Raw genomic sequence first — 15,191 nt, forward strand, 5'->3', positions numbered from 1 at the left:
GCCTCCATTCCCCGCAATAATCTAATTGCTGCCTTTGAACTGCCTCTAACTTCTGAATGTCCTTTTTAAAATGTGGAGCCCAAAACTGGATCCCATATTCCAGATGTGGCCTTACAAGTGATTTATAGAGGGGTAACAATACGTTGGGATCACGGGATCTGATCTCTCTTTTTATACACCCTAAAATCTTGTTTGCTTTTGCAGCTGCTGCCTGACATTGAGAGCTGCTGCTCAGCCTATTTGCAACCAGAATATCCAAGTCCTCCGTTCTGTAGTCTGGAGTTTACTTCCATTTAATGTATACGCAGTTATAGGATTACTTCATCCTAGGTGCATTACTTTACATTTATCAATGTTAATTCTCATTTGCCAAGTATCTGCCCATTCTGACATCTTATCCAGATCGTTTTATATATTATCGTAATATTTTACTATCAAGGTCAGTTTTCAATATCTTACATAGTTTGGTGTCGTCAGCAAAAATTATTATTAAATTGTTTTATTTGCACTTGTCCCACTGAAACTACTTTTATTTCCCTTCTGATATGTTTTTCCTTTCAGCAAAAAAAATAATTTTATGTATTCTCCTCTAAGCATTTTATCTGTTTGTTCTCATGTGGTTTCACAATACCTCCCGTATATTAATAAATGCTAATAGGATCTGGCTAGGATATATTATTGTTTTTAATTAATCACATTTTCGTAAGACCTGTCTGCTATGGCAAATTGCCAGCTTAGTGAAGAGTAGACAGGAGTAATCCCCCAAAAAAGTACCGCATACTATGTGCAGTAGCTTAGATTGATTTTGGTGTAATATTCACCAAGATTCACATCACATGTGGCACATACAGATTTTTCCATCTGTTTGTTTTATATTTAGTGTGAAATTTGCAGATTTTTCTTGACGTGTGTAGCAATCCGGGGTACACTAGTACACCAGGATTACAAATGGAACTTGGTAGGTTGGCATCCCAGTTATAGATCCCGCAATAGTGGAGTTCACATGAATTTTAATTTGGGAACTTTATGGAATGTTTTCAGTTCTAGAAATAAACCATTAGAAAGGTAAGAGGCAACCCAACAGCTAACATGTCCCTATTCTGACATTCTGAAATTGTAACTTGACTTTTGCCTTCGCTAACCAAGTTGAATTGGAAGTCATTGACCTTTTATCTTCATGACCAAGGAGAATTCTGCTTAAAGAGTAACTAAATTTTTTTTTTAATTAACTACACTTCAGATATTCCAAAGTTATAGTATTTTTGTAATATACTTCCTTACAATAGGTGAGCAGTTCTCTTTATCTTTTCCTCCCCAAATAGTCCTCAAATATTAATTTAGTAGCAGCTAATCTCAATATTGGAAAAGCTTATAATTACTAGAGAAGTACATGGGGGGCAGAGGAGAGAGAAAGAGAGAACCCTGCTGTCCATAAGAGCTTACACTCTATAGGAGAGAGAGAAAGGACCCCTCCGACCATACGCGCTTACACTATACATAAGAGAGAGAGGCCTCCCCTGACCATAATAGCTTATACTCTACAGGAGAGAGAGAGAACCCCCTGACCATAATAGCTTACACTCTACAGGAGAGAGAGGACCTCCCTGACCATAAGCGCTTATACTCTACAGGAGAGAGAGAGAACCCCCTGACCATAATAGCTTACACTCTACAGGAGAGAGAGGCCTCCTCTGACCATAATTGCTTACACTCTACAGGAGAGAGAGAGAACCACCTGACCATAAGAGCGTATACTCTACAGGAGATAGAGAGGACCCTGCAGACCACAAGAGCTTATACTTTACAGGAGATAGAGAGGACCCCTCAGACCACAAAAGCTTATATTTTAGAGGAGAGAGAACCCCCTGACCATAAGAGCTTACAATCTATAGGCGAGAAAACTCATTGACCATAAGAGCTTACATTCTTCAGGAGAAAGTCAGAGAACCCCACTGACCTTAAGAGCTTATGCCCTACAGGACAGAGAGAGAATCTCTTGACCATAAGAGCTTACACTCTACAGGAGAGAGAATCCCTTGACCATAAGAGTTTACACTCTACAGGATAGAGAGAGAATCCCTTGACCATAAGAGCTTAAACTCTACAGGAGAGAGAGAGAATCCCTTGACCATAAGAGCTGACACTCTACAGGAGAGAGAGAGAAAACCCCTTGCACATAAGAGCTTATACTCTACAGGAGAGAGCGAAGCGCCTTGATCATAAGAGCTTATACTCTACAGGAGAGAGCGAGGACCCCGCTGACGATAAGAGCTTATACTCTACAGGAGAAAGAGAGAAAATCTCTTGACCATAAGAGCTTATACTCTACAGGAGAGAGCGAGGACCCCGCTGACCATAAGAGCTTATACTCTACAGGAGAGAGAGAGGACCCCGCTGACCATAAGAGCTTACACTTTACATGACTTGTTTGGTGTCGCAAATGCACACAGTGCACACATGAAACGCCATTGTGGATTGGAGATCCCTAATAATTGGGCAGCTGCAAACTACCTGCTGTTTATGTAGAAGAAAGTGAGTTCAGAGTAGAGTTTTAAATGATCCCCTTATTATGATGTTGGGTTTTAGCACCCATGACAAAGGTACAAGTGTCTGTTTGCTCCTCCTTAACCTTTTGTTGTCCCTTAGTCCAATCCACCACCATTTTGTGCTTGCTAACAATGCATTTTCTCCAGAGAGTGGAATATTGCACATATTATTTGCAAATCTTTTAGCAAAGGAGAGGGTACTAACCGGATATAACTGCATGTCCTGCCTTATGGTATGTTCCCCTCTGTCCTCTGCTGCCCCTTATTCATAGATTGGAGACATACATACTTGTGCATTCTGCGAGTTACCATAAGTTAATGGTCATTCATACATAGGCAGTGAAGCAAGCATGTACTTTGTGGTAGTTGTTTCATGGACGAAATATCCGAGAACCAGATACCTGGCCGAGCTCCGCAAGTACCCAAGCACCCCAATACTTGATTGACTAACGAGCAGTGCTGAACGTGCTCTCTCATAACTAATATATATATATTTGATGTTTGTTTTAGTTTCAAATTAAAATAGAAACTTCATTATACTCTCGACCTCTCATAAAATTTGATTGACTAATACAAATAAAAGCCTGTAAGTAGAAAAATCATTTAATTAGGGTAATTGAACTAGATTTATGCTAGTTGTTGCATCATCTTTAACCGGTCTAATGAACAATAATTTCATAACTATTTGCATATTCTTTATACAGGTGTCTTCTGTTAATCATTAAGTCTTGAAAATTAAACTCCGACATAAGAGCATAATGTAACCTAATGATCGTGAGAATGCTATAATGAAACCCTTGAGGCTTATTCCTTGAATTTTGTGTATTAGGAGAAAATAGAGCACAATTTGTAGGCAATGATTTGATATTAGCATTCATATAGCTAGATACAGAAAAATAGATCACTGAGATTGAGCAGTGCAAGCAAAGCAATATTTCCCAAAGGTGTGATCAGTTTAGCAGATTGATGGGCGGTTGCCAGCTTCGCCAAACCCAGTATTGCATTAAACTGATCTCTTGCCACCCATGCAACCAAGCCCAAATTTTCAAACAGATAAAAAGGGAGACTGCTGTATCTTAGTGCAAAGGGGCCCACACTCCTTCACCTTATCTGTTCTTCTTGTTCCTTTTCAACTTCAATCTTCACAATCCATTATGGCTTATATGAAAAAGCAAGGCGGTGGTGGTGGAAGCAAAGGTTTTAGTACCTGCTCAGTTGGTGGAGGAAAATCAGGTGGCTCTCGATCTTCTGGATTTGGATCAAGAAGTCTGTATAATCTTGGTGGAACAAAGAGAACTTCAATCAGTGCCACCAGTGTTCAAGTTGGGGGAGGCTTTGGTGGTGGTGCAGGAGGCTTTGGTGGTGGTGCAGGAGGCTTTGGTGGAGGTGCAGGAGGATTTGGTGGAGGTGCAGGAGGATTTGGTGGAGGTGCAGGAGGATATGGTGGAGGTGCAGGAGGATTTGGTGGAGGTGCAGGAGGATTTGGTGGAGGTGCAGGAGGATTTGGTGGTGGACACGGAGGTGACCATGGTTTTCCTGTTTGTCCACCTGGTGGAATCCAGGAAGTCACCATCAACCAAAGCCTTTTGCAGCCACTTAATTTGGAAATAGATCCAGCCATTCAAAAAGTAAAAACTGAAGAAAGGGAACAAATTAAGGCCCTCAACAACAAATTTGCAACTTTCATTGATAAGGTAAGACTTGAGAAATAATGGCTATATGTAAATCAGTTTAACCTTTATAAGCTTAGGAAATGTATTATGAACATGTGGACATTTTTCTACACAGTACTTTGAAATGAAATTGATTAAAAACATTTAAAAAAAATATTTTTTTCTTACGAACATGATCCCAAAGCTTAAGATTGCTTTCAATTTCATTTTTAGGTTAGATTCTTGGAACAGCAAAACAAAGTACTAGAAACAAAATGGAACCTGTTGCAACAACATGGATCACAGGGTGGTTCCAAAAAAAACAACCTTGAACCATTATTTGAAACTTTTATTAACATTTTGAAGAAACAGCTTGACAGTATACTAAGCGAGAAGAGTCGTCTAGAGAATGAACTGAAGAACATGCAAGAAATGGTGGAAGACTTCAAGAAAAAGTATGATAGCATTGTACTTTATAATTGTGATTACTAAATTAACGAATAAACCTTTCCCTTCTAGGACAGAGAACAGCCAGTTTTTCCATTCTCATTTTATTTGTATTTCCTACAGATATGAAGATGAAATTAATAAGCGCACTAAGGCAGAAAATGACTTTGTTGTACTTAAGAAGGTGAGCGTACTAACGTCGATTCAACATTCCAATTTATGTTTTAAATCAAGTTATGGAGGCTAAAACTTTGGAGATGGTGGCTGAATTCCACATAATCTTTCCATTTCAGGACGTTGACACTGCATATATGCACAAGGTAGATTTGGAATGCAAGGTGGATCTCATCACAGATGAGCTGAACTTCTACAGATCTCTATACGATCAAGTAGGTCTTCTTGCTTTATCATTACTTTTTATGGTAAATAGTTGAATATAAGTTCAATACTGTAATTACAGCTGGATATCTTAATGTTATGTAATTTTAATGGAAAAATTCAAGATAATTTAGTTACATTATTTTAAATTCTATGAGATTGATAGAAACTTTATTATTCTAGGTCTATTCTTTAACCTATGAATTATGCTTTTTGTCATTGGTAGATGCTTTCACAAACACAAGGAGGAGGTGGTGACACCTCTGTTGTTCTGTCTATGGATAATAACAGAGAATTGAACTTGGATGACATCCTTAAGGAAGTTAAGGATCAATATGACCAGATTGCACAGAGGGCAAGAGCTGAGGCAGAACAAGCATATGACAACAAGGTTGGTATCATCCACCTGCTGATGCATGTAAATCGAAACCCTAATCAACACTTATAATTAGACCCCACCCTATACTTCTTATAGATATATTGCCAATGCAAGTTGAAACCAAGACAATGTGTTATGAAATACATACATATACAATTTGCTATATTAATATTTGCTCACACTAGGTAAAGCTAAAATGTAATATGCTTGTGTTCACGGTACTGATGGTGGGATTTTCTTTTTGCGTATTAGTACCAGCAGCTACAAGCCGCTGCTGGCCAGCAAGGTGACAACCTGAAGAACTCAAAGAATGAAATTTCAGAACTGAACCGTTTGATCCAAAGGCTAAGGGCTGAGATTGAAAGTGTCAAGAAGCAGGTAGACCTAACCATTAAAAATGGCTGAATTTGAACTAATACAATAAAGGAGAAGATGGTGTTATGAAGAAAGAGAATAATCGAATTTGTTTTTACAGATTGCAGCTTGCCAGGCCAGCATTGCTGAGGCTGAGGAACGTGGTGAGCTTGCACTTAAAGATGCCAGGAAGAAGCTGGCAGACCTTGAAGCTGCATTGCAGAAGGCTAAAGAAGATCTGGCCCGTCAACGGCGTGACTACCAGGAGCTCATGAATCTGAAACTTGCTCTTGATATGGAAATTGCCACCTACAGAGCCATGTTGCAAGGAGAAGAGGAAAGGTTAGTTTTATGCAATACCTAAGGCATCGCTAAAATAATATATGCTTCCTTTACCTTGCTTTTTGGTCAATGGATATATCTAGGCCTAAAAGTGTCCCTGGCATATCCGGTATTAGATTTGATAGATGGAGTGGACAGCAGTGTGACCAGCCTCTTCTTACCTCAGCACCCCTGGTATCTGAGTATTATATCAAATAGATGGATTGGGCAGCAGTGTGAGCAGCCTCTTCTTACCTCAGCACCCCTGCTATCTCCAGCATTAGATGTTAGAGATGTGATGAATAGCAGTGTGAGCAGCCTCTTCTTACCTCAGCACTCCTGGTATCTCCAGTATTAGATCTGATAGATGGAGTGGACAACAGTGTGAGCAGCCTCTTCTTACCTCAACACCCCTGGTATTTCCAGTATTAGATCAGATAGATGGGGTGGACAGCAGTGTGAGCAGCCTCTTCTTACCTTAGCACCCCTGGTACCTTCAGTATTAGATCAGATAGACACAGTGGACAGCAGTGTGAGCAGCTTCTTCTTACCTCAGCACTCCTGGTGTTGCTAGTATTAGATGAAATAGATGGGGTGGACAGCAGTATGAGCAGCCTCTTCTTGCCTCAACAAATTTGATATCTCCAGTAGCAGATCGGAATATCCACTTGGTTCACATCTTTCTATACATGCTCACATATACCTGTCCTAATATTATTTTAGGACAAGTTTGTATCAGTGTAACAGGAAAACAGTTATTTTTATGTACATTTGTGTTTAATTCCTTAGACACAATTGTGGTTTGATAGTTAAAGGTATTTAAGAATTTATTTATAATGACATTTTGTTTCTTTAGTAATTTTTTTTATTCCTGGAAAATACCTTAAGCTTCCACACTTGGTAGTATTTTGCAAAGTTATTGGGACAGATTTATAAAATATGGTGGATTCTTCAGATAGCTCATGAAAATTAAAACTGCATCAGAATGATCTGAATAGCTCATGATGTGTGATACATTTAGCGCATCTTGGTTGAAGTGTTAGATACTCTTCCGTAAGCTCTCGGTTTACTTAATTTACACCAGTATCTTGTGCTAAAAAATATGATGAAGACATTAACAAATATGGTACATTTTAGGGCTCCACTTATGGATGCACCCTTTAGTTGAAACTTTTCAACACAGTTTAGTGAAGTATAAAACGTCTCTAAAGCACATAGTAAATTTGGCTTGGGGAATGTAGGTCTTTGGTGCAAATTAAGGAATAATATAGCTGACCCGGTAAATGTCCCCCATCATGTACACATTTCAAGTCCATATAGGCATGTTAATAACCATTACAGATCTCAAATTATATAGAACCAATAAACAAGGTAATAATTTACGGAGAATTTAACCTTAAAATATTCTTGTTTTTTTTTCCAGAATGTCTGGGCACATAGTCAGCAATGTCAGTATGTGTAAGTATTGCTATAATTCAAGTAAAGTCATTATTACATGTAAGTAATGTATGGAACATAATTAATGTTTCTAATTCCTAATTCTAGCTGTCCTCAGTGGAGGATCTTCAAGCATGTCTGGTGGTGCTGGAGGAGCAGGAGGAGCAGCAGGAGGAGCAGGAGGAGCAGCAGGAGGAGCAGGAGGATATGGTTCCGGTGGAGGCGGTGGAATGTCATACGGTTCCTCTCAAGGAAGCAGCAGCTACAGCCGTTCCGGAGGCAGGAGCACAGTGGCAGTCTCAACAACATCATCATCCTCCGTAAAGAAAACAACCTACAATTAGCATGTCCCGTTGTACTCGCACTAGTCAATCACCATCCTTCAACTCCAAATTTCATTATACTTTTGTCAACCTGCTCAAATACAAGTAGCTTTACTAGTATGTTAAAATGTATCATCCTGGCTCATACCTTGTTTGTTCTTAGGGATACAATTGACTATAATGTAGACACTTTAGACTTCCCTTTAACATATAAAATAAGTCTATTAGTTGAATTACTGAATATATTCTCAGGCTTTTAGGAAGTTAACACCATTGTATTTGTCAAAACAAAAGACCACAATCATATTATTTAGAGGTTGACATGTCCTTCTATTCCATGTGAATGAATGTAATTGCACTCATGCGTATCCCTGTGACATACTTAGTTGAGTTTGTAGGAGACTTCTGAGCTAGGTCATAGCTGGCGCCAGTCCTAAACGTTGCTGCTTTCTTTGTTTCTGAGAGTTCTGTAAGTCAGGGTGTTTGTTGTATATAATACTGTTTAATGCATTACTGGATCTATCAACTCCAGGCTCGCATGTCTTGTCTTTTCTTTATTTCTTCAATAAACTGCATGTGGATCTAAACTGAGTTGTAGTTTTTGCTTTTTTTCTTTCATGTTGGATTTTCATGTTGTCACAGAGAAATTGTAAAGATGTGGTTGTAATGACACTTTAAAGGGAACCTGTCAGGTGCAATATACACCTAGAACCACGAGCAGTTCTAGGTGCATATTGCTAATCCCTGCCTAACAGTCCCTGTATATAGTAGCATAGATAAAGACATCTTTAGAGAAAGCATTTCTAAGGATCTTTTATCATATGCTAATGAGGCCAGCAACTAGTCGCAAGGGCGTTACTTCCCTTGGATAGTTGGCCTCCTTAGCATGTAAGCACACACCTTTGGGTGTGATAACATGCTAATGAATGCGCAGCGTCAGAGGTATGATCGATCTCACCGCTCTCTGCTGCCACCGCACCAGACGCTGGATTTCGGCTCAGTGCGCATGATTAGATTTCCCGGACTTCCAGCCAGGCACACTATGAAGCCTGGTGTACGGGTCCCTGCTTCAAACTGGTGTAGTCCGCATAACCGGATGTCCAGGGACGTTCTGACCATGCACACTGAGCCGAAAACTAGTGGTGGTAGCGGAAATGAGCACGACCATGCTTCTGACACTGCACATTCAGTAGCATGTTAGCATGCTCCTGTGAGTGTGCTAACATGCTAAGGGGTCGACTAGCCAAGGGAACTTGTGACTTGCGACTAGTTCCTGGCCTCATTAGCATATTATAAAGAATCTTTAGAAATACATTTTCTAAAGATCTCTTTATCTATGCTAGTGTATACAGGGACGGTTAGGCAGGGATTAGAAATATGCACCCAGAACTGCTCGTGGTTCTGATGCATACTGCACCTGATAGGTTCCCTTTAATACTGATTACTTTGATTCCTTTGAAATAAATCTGCTTTGTTGTTATTCTTTAATAACCATTTAAAGTTTTTAGATGGTTAGCTTTCGGTGCACAGGGGCAGGACTATACACTGGGTCGTCTCCTTCCTGTCTGTGATTCCCCAGCCCTTCCACCTTCCTCCAGTCTTTGAATGAGAGGACACTGCTGAGATTACAGAGAAGGCAAGTCATTCCCAGACTGGAAGCAGGTGAAGAGGCCAGGGAATCACAGACAGGGAGGAGAAGACTCAGAGTATAGTTCAGCCCCTGTGTAATAAAATCTAATTTGCAGAAAACTTCAGAAGGTGATTAAAGAGTAACAACAAAGTGGATTACTTAACTAAAGGTATCAAATTAATCAGTAATACAACACCATTACGCACACATCTTAACTTTACATTACAAAATCATGCTGACAGGCTTTCTTTAAAGGGAACATGACAGGTCCCATATGCACTCCCACCCACCAGAAAATTAGCCCTTTGACTTATCGATGGGGCGTTAGTTTCCCAGACTAGTCAGCCCTCTCCGCATGTTATAATACTCCTGTTGGTGTGATATGATTTACAGAGAGTCAGCATCATCGCAGCTCTCAGCAAATCCCGCGCATGCACTTGGCTTTCTTCACTAACATCATTGCGCCTCTGAAGCCGGGTCTATGAATCCCAACTTCAGAGAGGCAAACTGTGCATGTCCAGAAGTGAAACCGCCGTCTTCTTAATTTCCGTACATGCGTAGTGTTTCTCATGCGGAGAGGTCTGACTAGTCTTAGGAACTAACACCCCATGGACTAATCAAAGCGCTAATTTACATATGAAAAAAGCACTTTATAAAGACTTTTTTTACTATTTGATCAGGTGTCTGGCAGTATAAAGGGCTGGTTAGGCAGGGGATTTATTAAAAAATATATAAATGCAGGTAGGTAGGAGGGCATGGGGGACCTGTCAGGCTCCCTTTAAACATAATGCAACGTAATATCCTTTCAGATCACATAATTGTGTTTGGACTATTGCCAATGGTAATATCATGTTCAAGCCCTTTTTATGATACCTCTGCCATAAAAAAAATTATCAAAAATTGAAGAAAAATAATACTTACCCCTACCTCAGCCCCCGGGCACTTTCCGTTTTTGCGTTTTTGTTTTTTGCTCCCCTTCTTCCGAGAGGCGTAACTTTTTTATTTTTCCATCAATCTTGCCATATGAGGGCTTGTTTTTTGTGGGACGAGTTGTACTTTTAAATGAAACCATAAGTTTTACCATATAGTGTACTGGAAAACGGCAAAAAAATTCCAAGTGCGGAAAAATTGCAAAAAAAGTGGGATTGTACAATAGTTTTTGGGATATTTTATTCACTGTGTTCACTATATGGTAAAACTGATGTGTGGGTGTGATGCCTCAGGTCGGTGCGAGTTTGTAGACACCAAACATGTATAGGTTTACTTGTATCTAAGGGGTTAAAAAAAATTCACAAGCTTGTCCAAAAAACGTGGCGCATGTTTTGCGCCATTTTCCAAAACCCGTAGCGTTCTCATTTTTCAGGATCTGAGGCTCAGTGATGGCTTATTTTTTGCGTCTCGACCTGACGTTCTTAACGGTACCATTTTTGCGCAGATGCTACGTTTTGATCGCCTGTTATTGCATTTTGCGCAAAATTTGCGGCGACCAAAAAACGTAATTTTGGCGTTTGGAATTTTTTTGCCGCTACACCGTTTACTGATCAGATTCATTGATTTTATATTTTGATAGATCGGGCATTTCTGAACGCGGCGATACCAAATATGTGTGTATTTTTTATTTTTTTAACCCTTTAATTTTCAATGGGGTGAAAGGGGGGTGATTTGAACTTTTAGGTTTTTTTATTTTTTTTTAATTTTTTAAAACTTTTTTTTTTACTTTTTTTTTTATTTTACTAGTCCCCCTAGGGGGCTATTGCGATCAGCAATCCGATCGCTTTGCACTATCTGCAGATCTCAGCTACAGAGCTGAGAACTGCAGATTTGCTGCTTCACTTTCAATGCCGGCTGTATTCCGGCATTGAGAGGAAGTGACTCATGTTAGCTACAGGCGTCATCACATGACCCTGTGCTACCATGGAAACCGCCGAAAGTCACGTGATCATGTCACGTGACTTCCGGTGGGGGCGGGGTAAGTCACTGTCATGGCGGCGCCCATATACATATCGCTGCCAAGACTTTGGCAGCGAAATGTAAGGGGTTAATGGCCGCGGGTGGAAGCGATTCCACCCGCGGCTAGCAGGCACACATATCAGCTGTTGATAACAGCTGATATGTGCGCATCTCGCCGCCGCCTGCCGGCACACGATCCATGACGTATCTAGTACGTCATGGGTCGTTAAGGGGTTAAAGACCTTAAAGAAAAATTCCATTTAAACCTTCCAAAATAAGGCTTTACTAGAATTAAGCTTAATATCTCATCTTCTCCTTCAGTTATAGATTCCTGTTTGCACCAGAAATTATAAAAAAAAACTGTATCATCAATATATTTCCTTTTATAAATCAGTAAATTCAGAATGAAATGCTCCAAAATATGTGCTTTTTTCCCTTTTCCCTTATTTGTCAACATTTTTCATTTTCTTACATGCATGTATTTTGGCTAACCCTAAATACAATACATGCATTTTAGTAAAAAAAAAAAGTAGACAACCCCTTTTAAAGCACTTAACGTACTCCACCAACTTTTTGATCCATTATTCAACAGTGCAAGGGCCATTTAGATATTTATACCATCATTTGTGGGCCATACAAAATTATCAATTTAAAAATGACCTGCTGTTTTTGGCCAAACTGTAATTATCTCCCCCCTAAATTTGTTGCTGGAGCTGCTTCTCTTCGGTGACACGCGTGATGTTAGGTGGTAATGATGATGTTGCTACCTGCTGTATGTATATCACATAGGATACATTGATAATGCTATACATACATCACATAGGATACACTGAGACTTCTGAATATACATCATATTGGAGACACTGTGACTACTGAATGTACATCACATAGGATACACTGAGACTACTGAGTGTACATCACATAGGATACACTGAGACTACTGAATGTACATCACATAAGAGACACTGACTACTGAATGTACATCACATAGGATACACTGAGACTACTGAATGTACATCACATAAGAGACACTGACTACTGAATGTACATCACATAAGAGACACTGACTACTGAATGTACATCACATAGGATACACTGAGACTACTGAGTGTACATCACATAGGATACACTGAGACTACTGAATGTACATCACACAAGATACACTGAGACTACTGAATGTACATCACATAAGAGACACTGAGACTACTAAATGTACATCACATAATAGACACTGAGACTATTGAATGTATATCACATAGGAGACACAGACTACTGAATGTACATCACATAGGAGACACTGAGACTACTGTATATGTGACGCCCTGGTGCCACCAGGTAGTCACAGAATAATACTACACCCCACATAACACCTTCCCACACCAGGTCCCATCAACCACAAAACCCTAGCCACCCCCTTCAAGGTAGGAAGGACACACCAGTGGGCAGGACCAGGCGGATTGGGAGCGCCCACCTATGGGTCTTGAGAATCCGGGGGCGGGAACCAGTTAGTTAAGATCAAGTTGAAGTTCGAGGAGTAAGGAGTGGAAGTGGAGAGGAGTCTGTGACAGTGACAGACTGTGGAGGTCAAGGCTGTGCCTAGTAAAGGGTAGCCAGGGTAGTGGCCCTGGTCTACTGGCTAGGTGGCAAGCAGTGGACCGTGTCCAAAGGCGACGGGAGTCCGGTCGCGGGAGATCCAGAGTGGACCGGGACAGGGTAGGAGCCCGCTGATACCGACAGCGGAGATCCGGTCCGGAAACCGTGCACAGGCAGGGTACCTGGACCCTAGTTAGAAGACGGTTGCAAGCCCCTTCTCTAATTAACCAGGCCAGGAGCAAGGTTCCAGACGTTGTTCCAAAGTGTTAGCCCAGATAGAGCGAAACGGCAACCCACCACGAAGGGATAGGGTATCCGCAAACACCCACTGAAATCCCAAAGGTCAGTTTTCGTGGGCACGACTCCCAACCACAACAGCACCGGGAGTGGACTTCCCCGTTCCATACGGAGTCGTCCAGAATTGAGAAAATTACAGAGTGCCGGAGGAAGGGACACCAGCCGGGCATGGGACCCGAGTACACCCGGACGCGGCAGCCGGCCACTGACACCTTGGTTTACCAACAGACTTGTGTGCAATTATTCAACAGTGAGTACACCAACGTTCCCCGGTCTGGCCCGGCGCGCCACCTCCGGCTTGCATCACTCCCCGTGTCCCAGACACTGAGCCCTGGGGCATCCACCCCTACCCACGGAGGGGTTAAAAACAACCAGCTGCCACTCCATCGCCCCCGGGTGCTTACGAACAGCAGCGGTGGTACCCCAGATTACCATACACCGTGGGTGGCATCATGAAGTATCCACAGCAATCCCCGTTCATATATGAGTTATTTGAGTGTCCGCGCGACCCCCGGGTCTGGAAACGCCTCGAGCCACTGCGGATCCGGATCTGAGCAGCCCATCTGCTGACGTGGAGGCGGCACATATACATCACATTGGAGAAACTCATACTTTGCTGTATATATATCACATAGGAGACACCAGGACTCTCTTATATAAATCACATTGTAAAAATTGATACTGCTGTATATACATCAGATAGAATACTCAGAGATTGCTGTATAAATCACATTGGAGACCTGAGACTTTGCTTTATATACATCACATAGGAGACACTGACACTTTGCTGTATATACATCACAAAGACACTTTGACTTCTGCATACATCACATAGGAAACATGACAGCTGCTATATAGGAGGTAGGAGTGGGGCAGGAGCGCTATTCACTAATGTGGCAAACTAAGACCACCCTGACCATCAGTGTTGTGTGTGACACAGCAGCGTTCAGTAGCAAATTCTGTGTGTGTGTGTGCGTGATCAAGAGAAATATTAAAGGATTGGCAGCCAGAAAAAGGGGACTAGAGGCCCACCCACTCCAAACCCCCAGGAATCTGCCGTGGGGGCAGCAGAGAACATCGGAGGCCGTTATGTGGGTCAGAGCATCCCCACTTCTGCAATAGTGTAAAGACAAGTAAAAAGTCACAAATTATGGTGCATATATAGCATGAAACATAATGTGCTACCTTTTAACATTACAAAACTGTCAAAAGTGAATTACATTTTCCTCATTCCTTTTTTCTGTTTTAAATTACAATACACAATAAATGGAGCTGTGCCACTTCTGGTGTGCCGCTGCACCTTAAGGCCAAGTTTCAATGTCACAAATTTGCCTTGGATTTATGGCATGGATTCCGCAGTGCAAATCTGCAGCAATTTATAACATGATACAAGTAAATGAGGTTTATAAAATCCTATTCACACGCTGCGGTAAAAAATCAGCACTAAAATAAATCTGTGGTTCGGATATCAAATCTGTAGCTTATTGCCCATTCTAGTGCAGATTTTCATTGTGGATTTTTATTTATTCAACTCTTTGTATTGGAATAGGGTTAAATCACTGCCAAATCCGCAAGAAATTCACAAATAAAAAGTGCGGATTCTGTCTGCAGATTCGTTGTGGATATGAGACTAAATTTATAGCAGATATTTTCCTTAATATACAAACATGGTCTTAATTCTCGGAAATGAGCAGCCGGAACATGCCGCCCACCTTCTTCCTTCCTCATTTCTGGTGGACACAGGTAAGGAGATGTTCGTCGTTCCTGCAGTGTCACACATAGCGATGCGTGCTGCCGCAGGAACGACGAACAACATCGTATCTGCAGCAGCAACGATATTTGGAAAAGGAGCGACGATTTTTCACGTTTTTGCGCTTGTTGATC

At 41.1% G+C, this 15,191-nt stretch overlaps 1 protein-coding gene across 2 annotated transcripts in view; it reads left to right on the forward strand.

Moving 5' to 3' along the window:
• The first annotated feature begins 3,605 nt into the window (after positions 1-3,605).
• Positions 3,606-15,191, forward strand: part of LOC142292115 (keratin, type II cytoskeletal cochleal-like) — a 97,726-nt gene continuing 86,140 nt past the window's right edge. Inside the window, exons 1-9 of one of the 2 annotated variants that reach the window (XM_075337240.1) lie at positions 3,608-4,240; positions 4,433-4,653; positions 4,769-4,829; positions 4,939-5,034; positions 5,250-5,414; positions 5,655-5,780; positions 5,878-6,098; positions 7,501-7,535; positions 7,623-8,424. In XM_075337240.1, coding sequence (XP_075193355.1) covers positions 3,701-4,240; positions 4,433-4,653; positions 4,769-4,829; positions 4,939-5,034; positions 5,250-5,414; positions 5,655-5,780; positions 5,878-6,098; positions 7,501-7,535; positions 7,623-7,858 — 1,701 coding nt within the window. In that variant the 5' untranslated portion in view covers positions 3,608-3,700 and the 3' untranslated portion in view covers positions 7,859-8,424. Of the gene's footprint in view, positions 4,241-4,432; positions 4,654-4,768; positions 4,830-4,938; positions 5,035-5,249; positions 5,415-5,654; positions 5,781-5,877; positions 6,099-7,500; positions 7,536-7,622; positions 8,425-15,191 lie in introns of those variants that run through there. The other variant, XM_075337241.1, reaches the window with a different exon arrangement.

This window comes from Anomaloglossus baeobatrachus, chromosome 2 (genome assembly GCF_048569485.1).
Source record: "Anomaloglossus baeobatrachus isolate aAnoBae1 chromosome 2, aAnoBae1.hap1, whole genome shotgun sequence".
NCBI lineage: Eukaryota > Metazoa > Chordata > Amphibia > Anura > Aromobatidae > Anomaloglossus > Anomaloglossus baeobatrachus.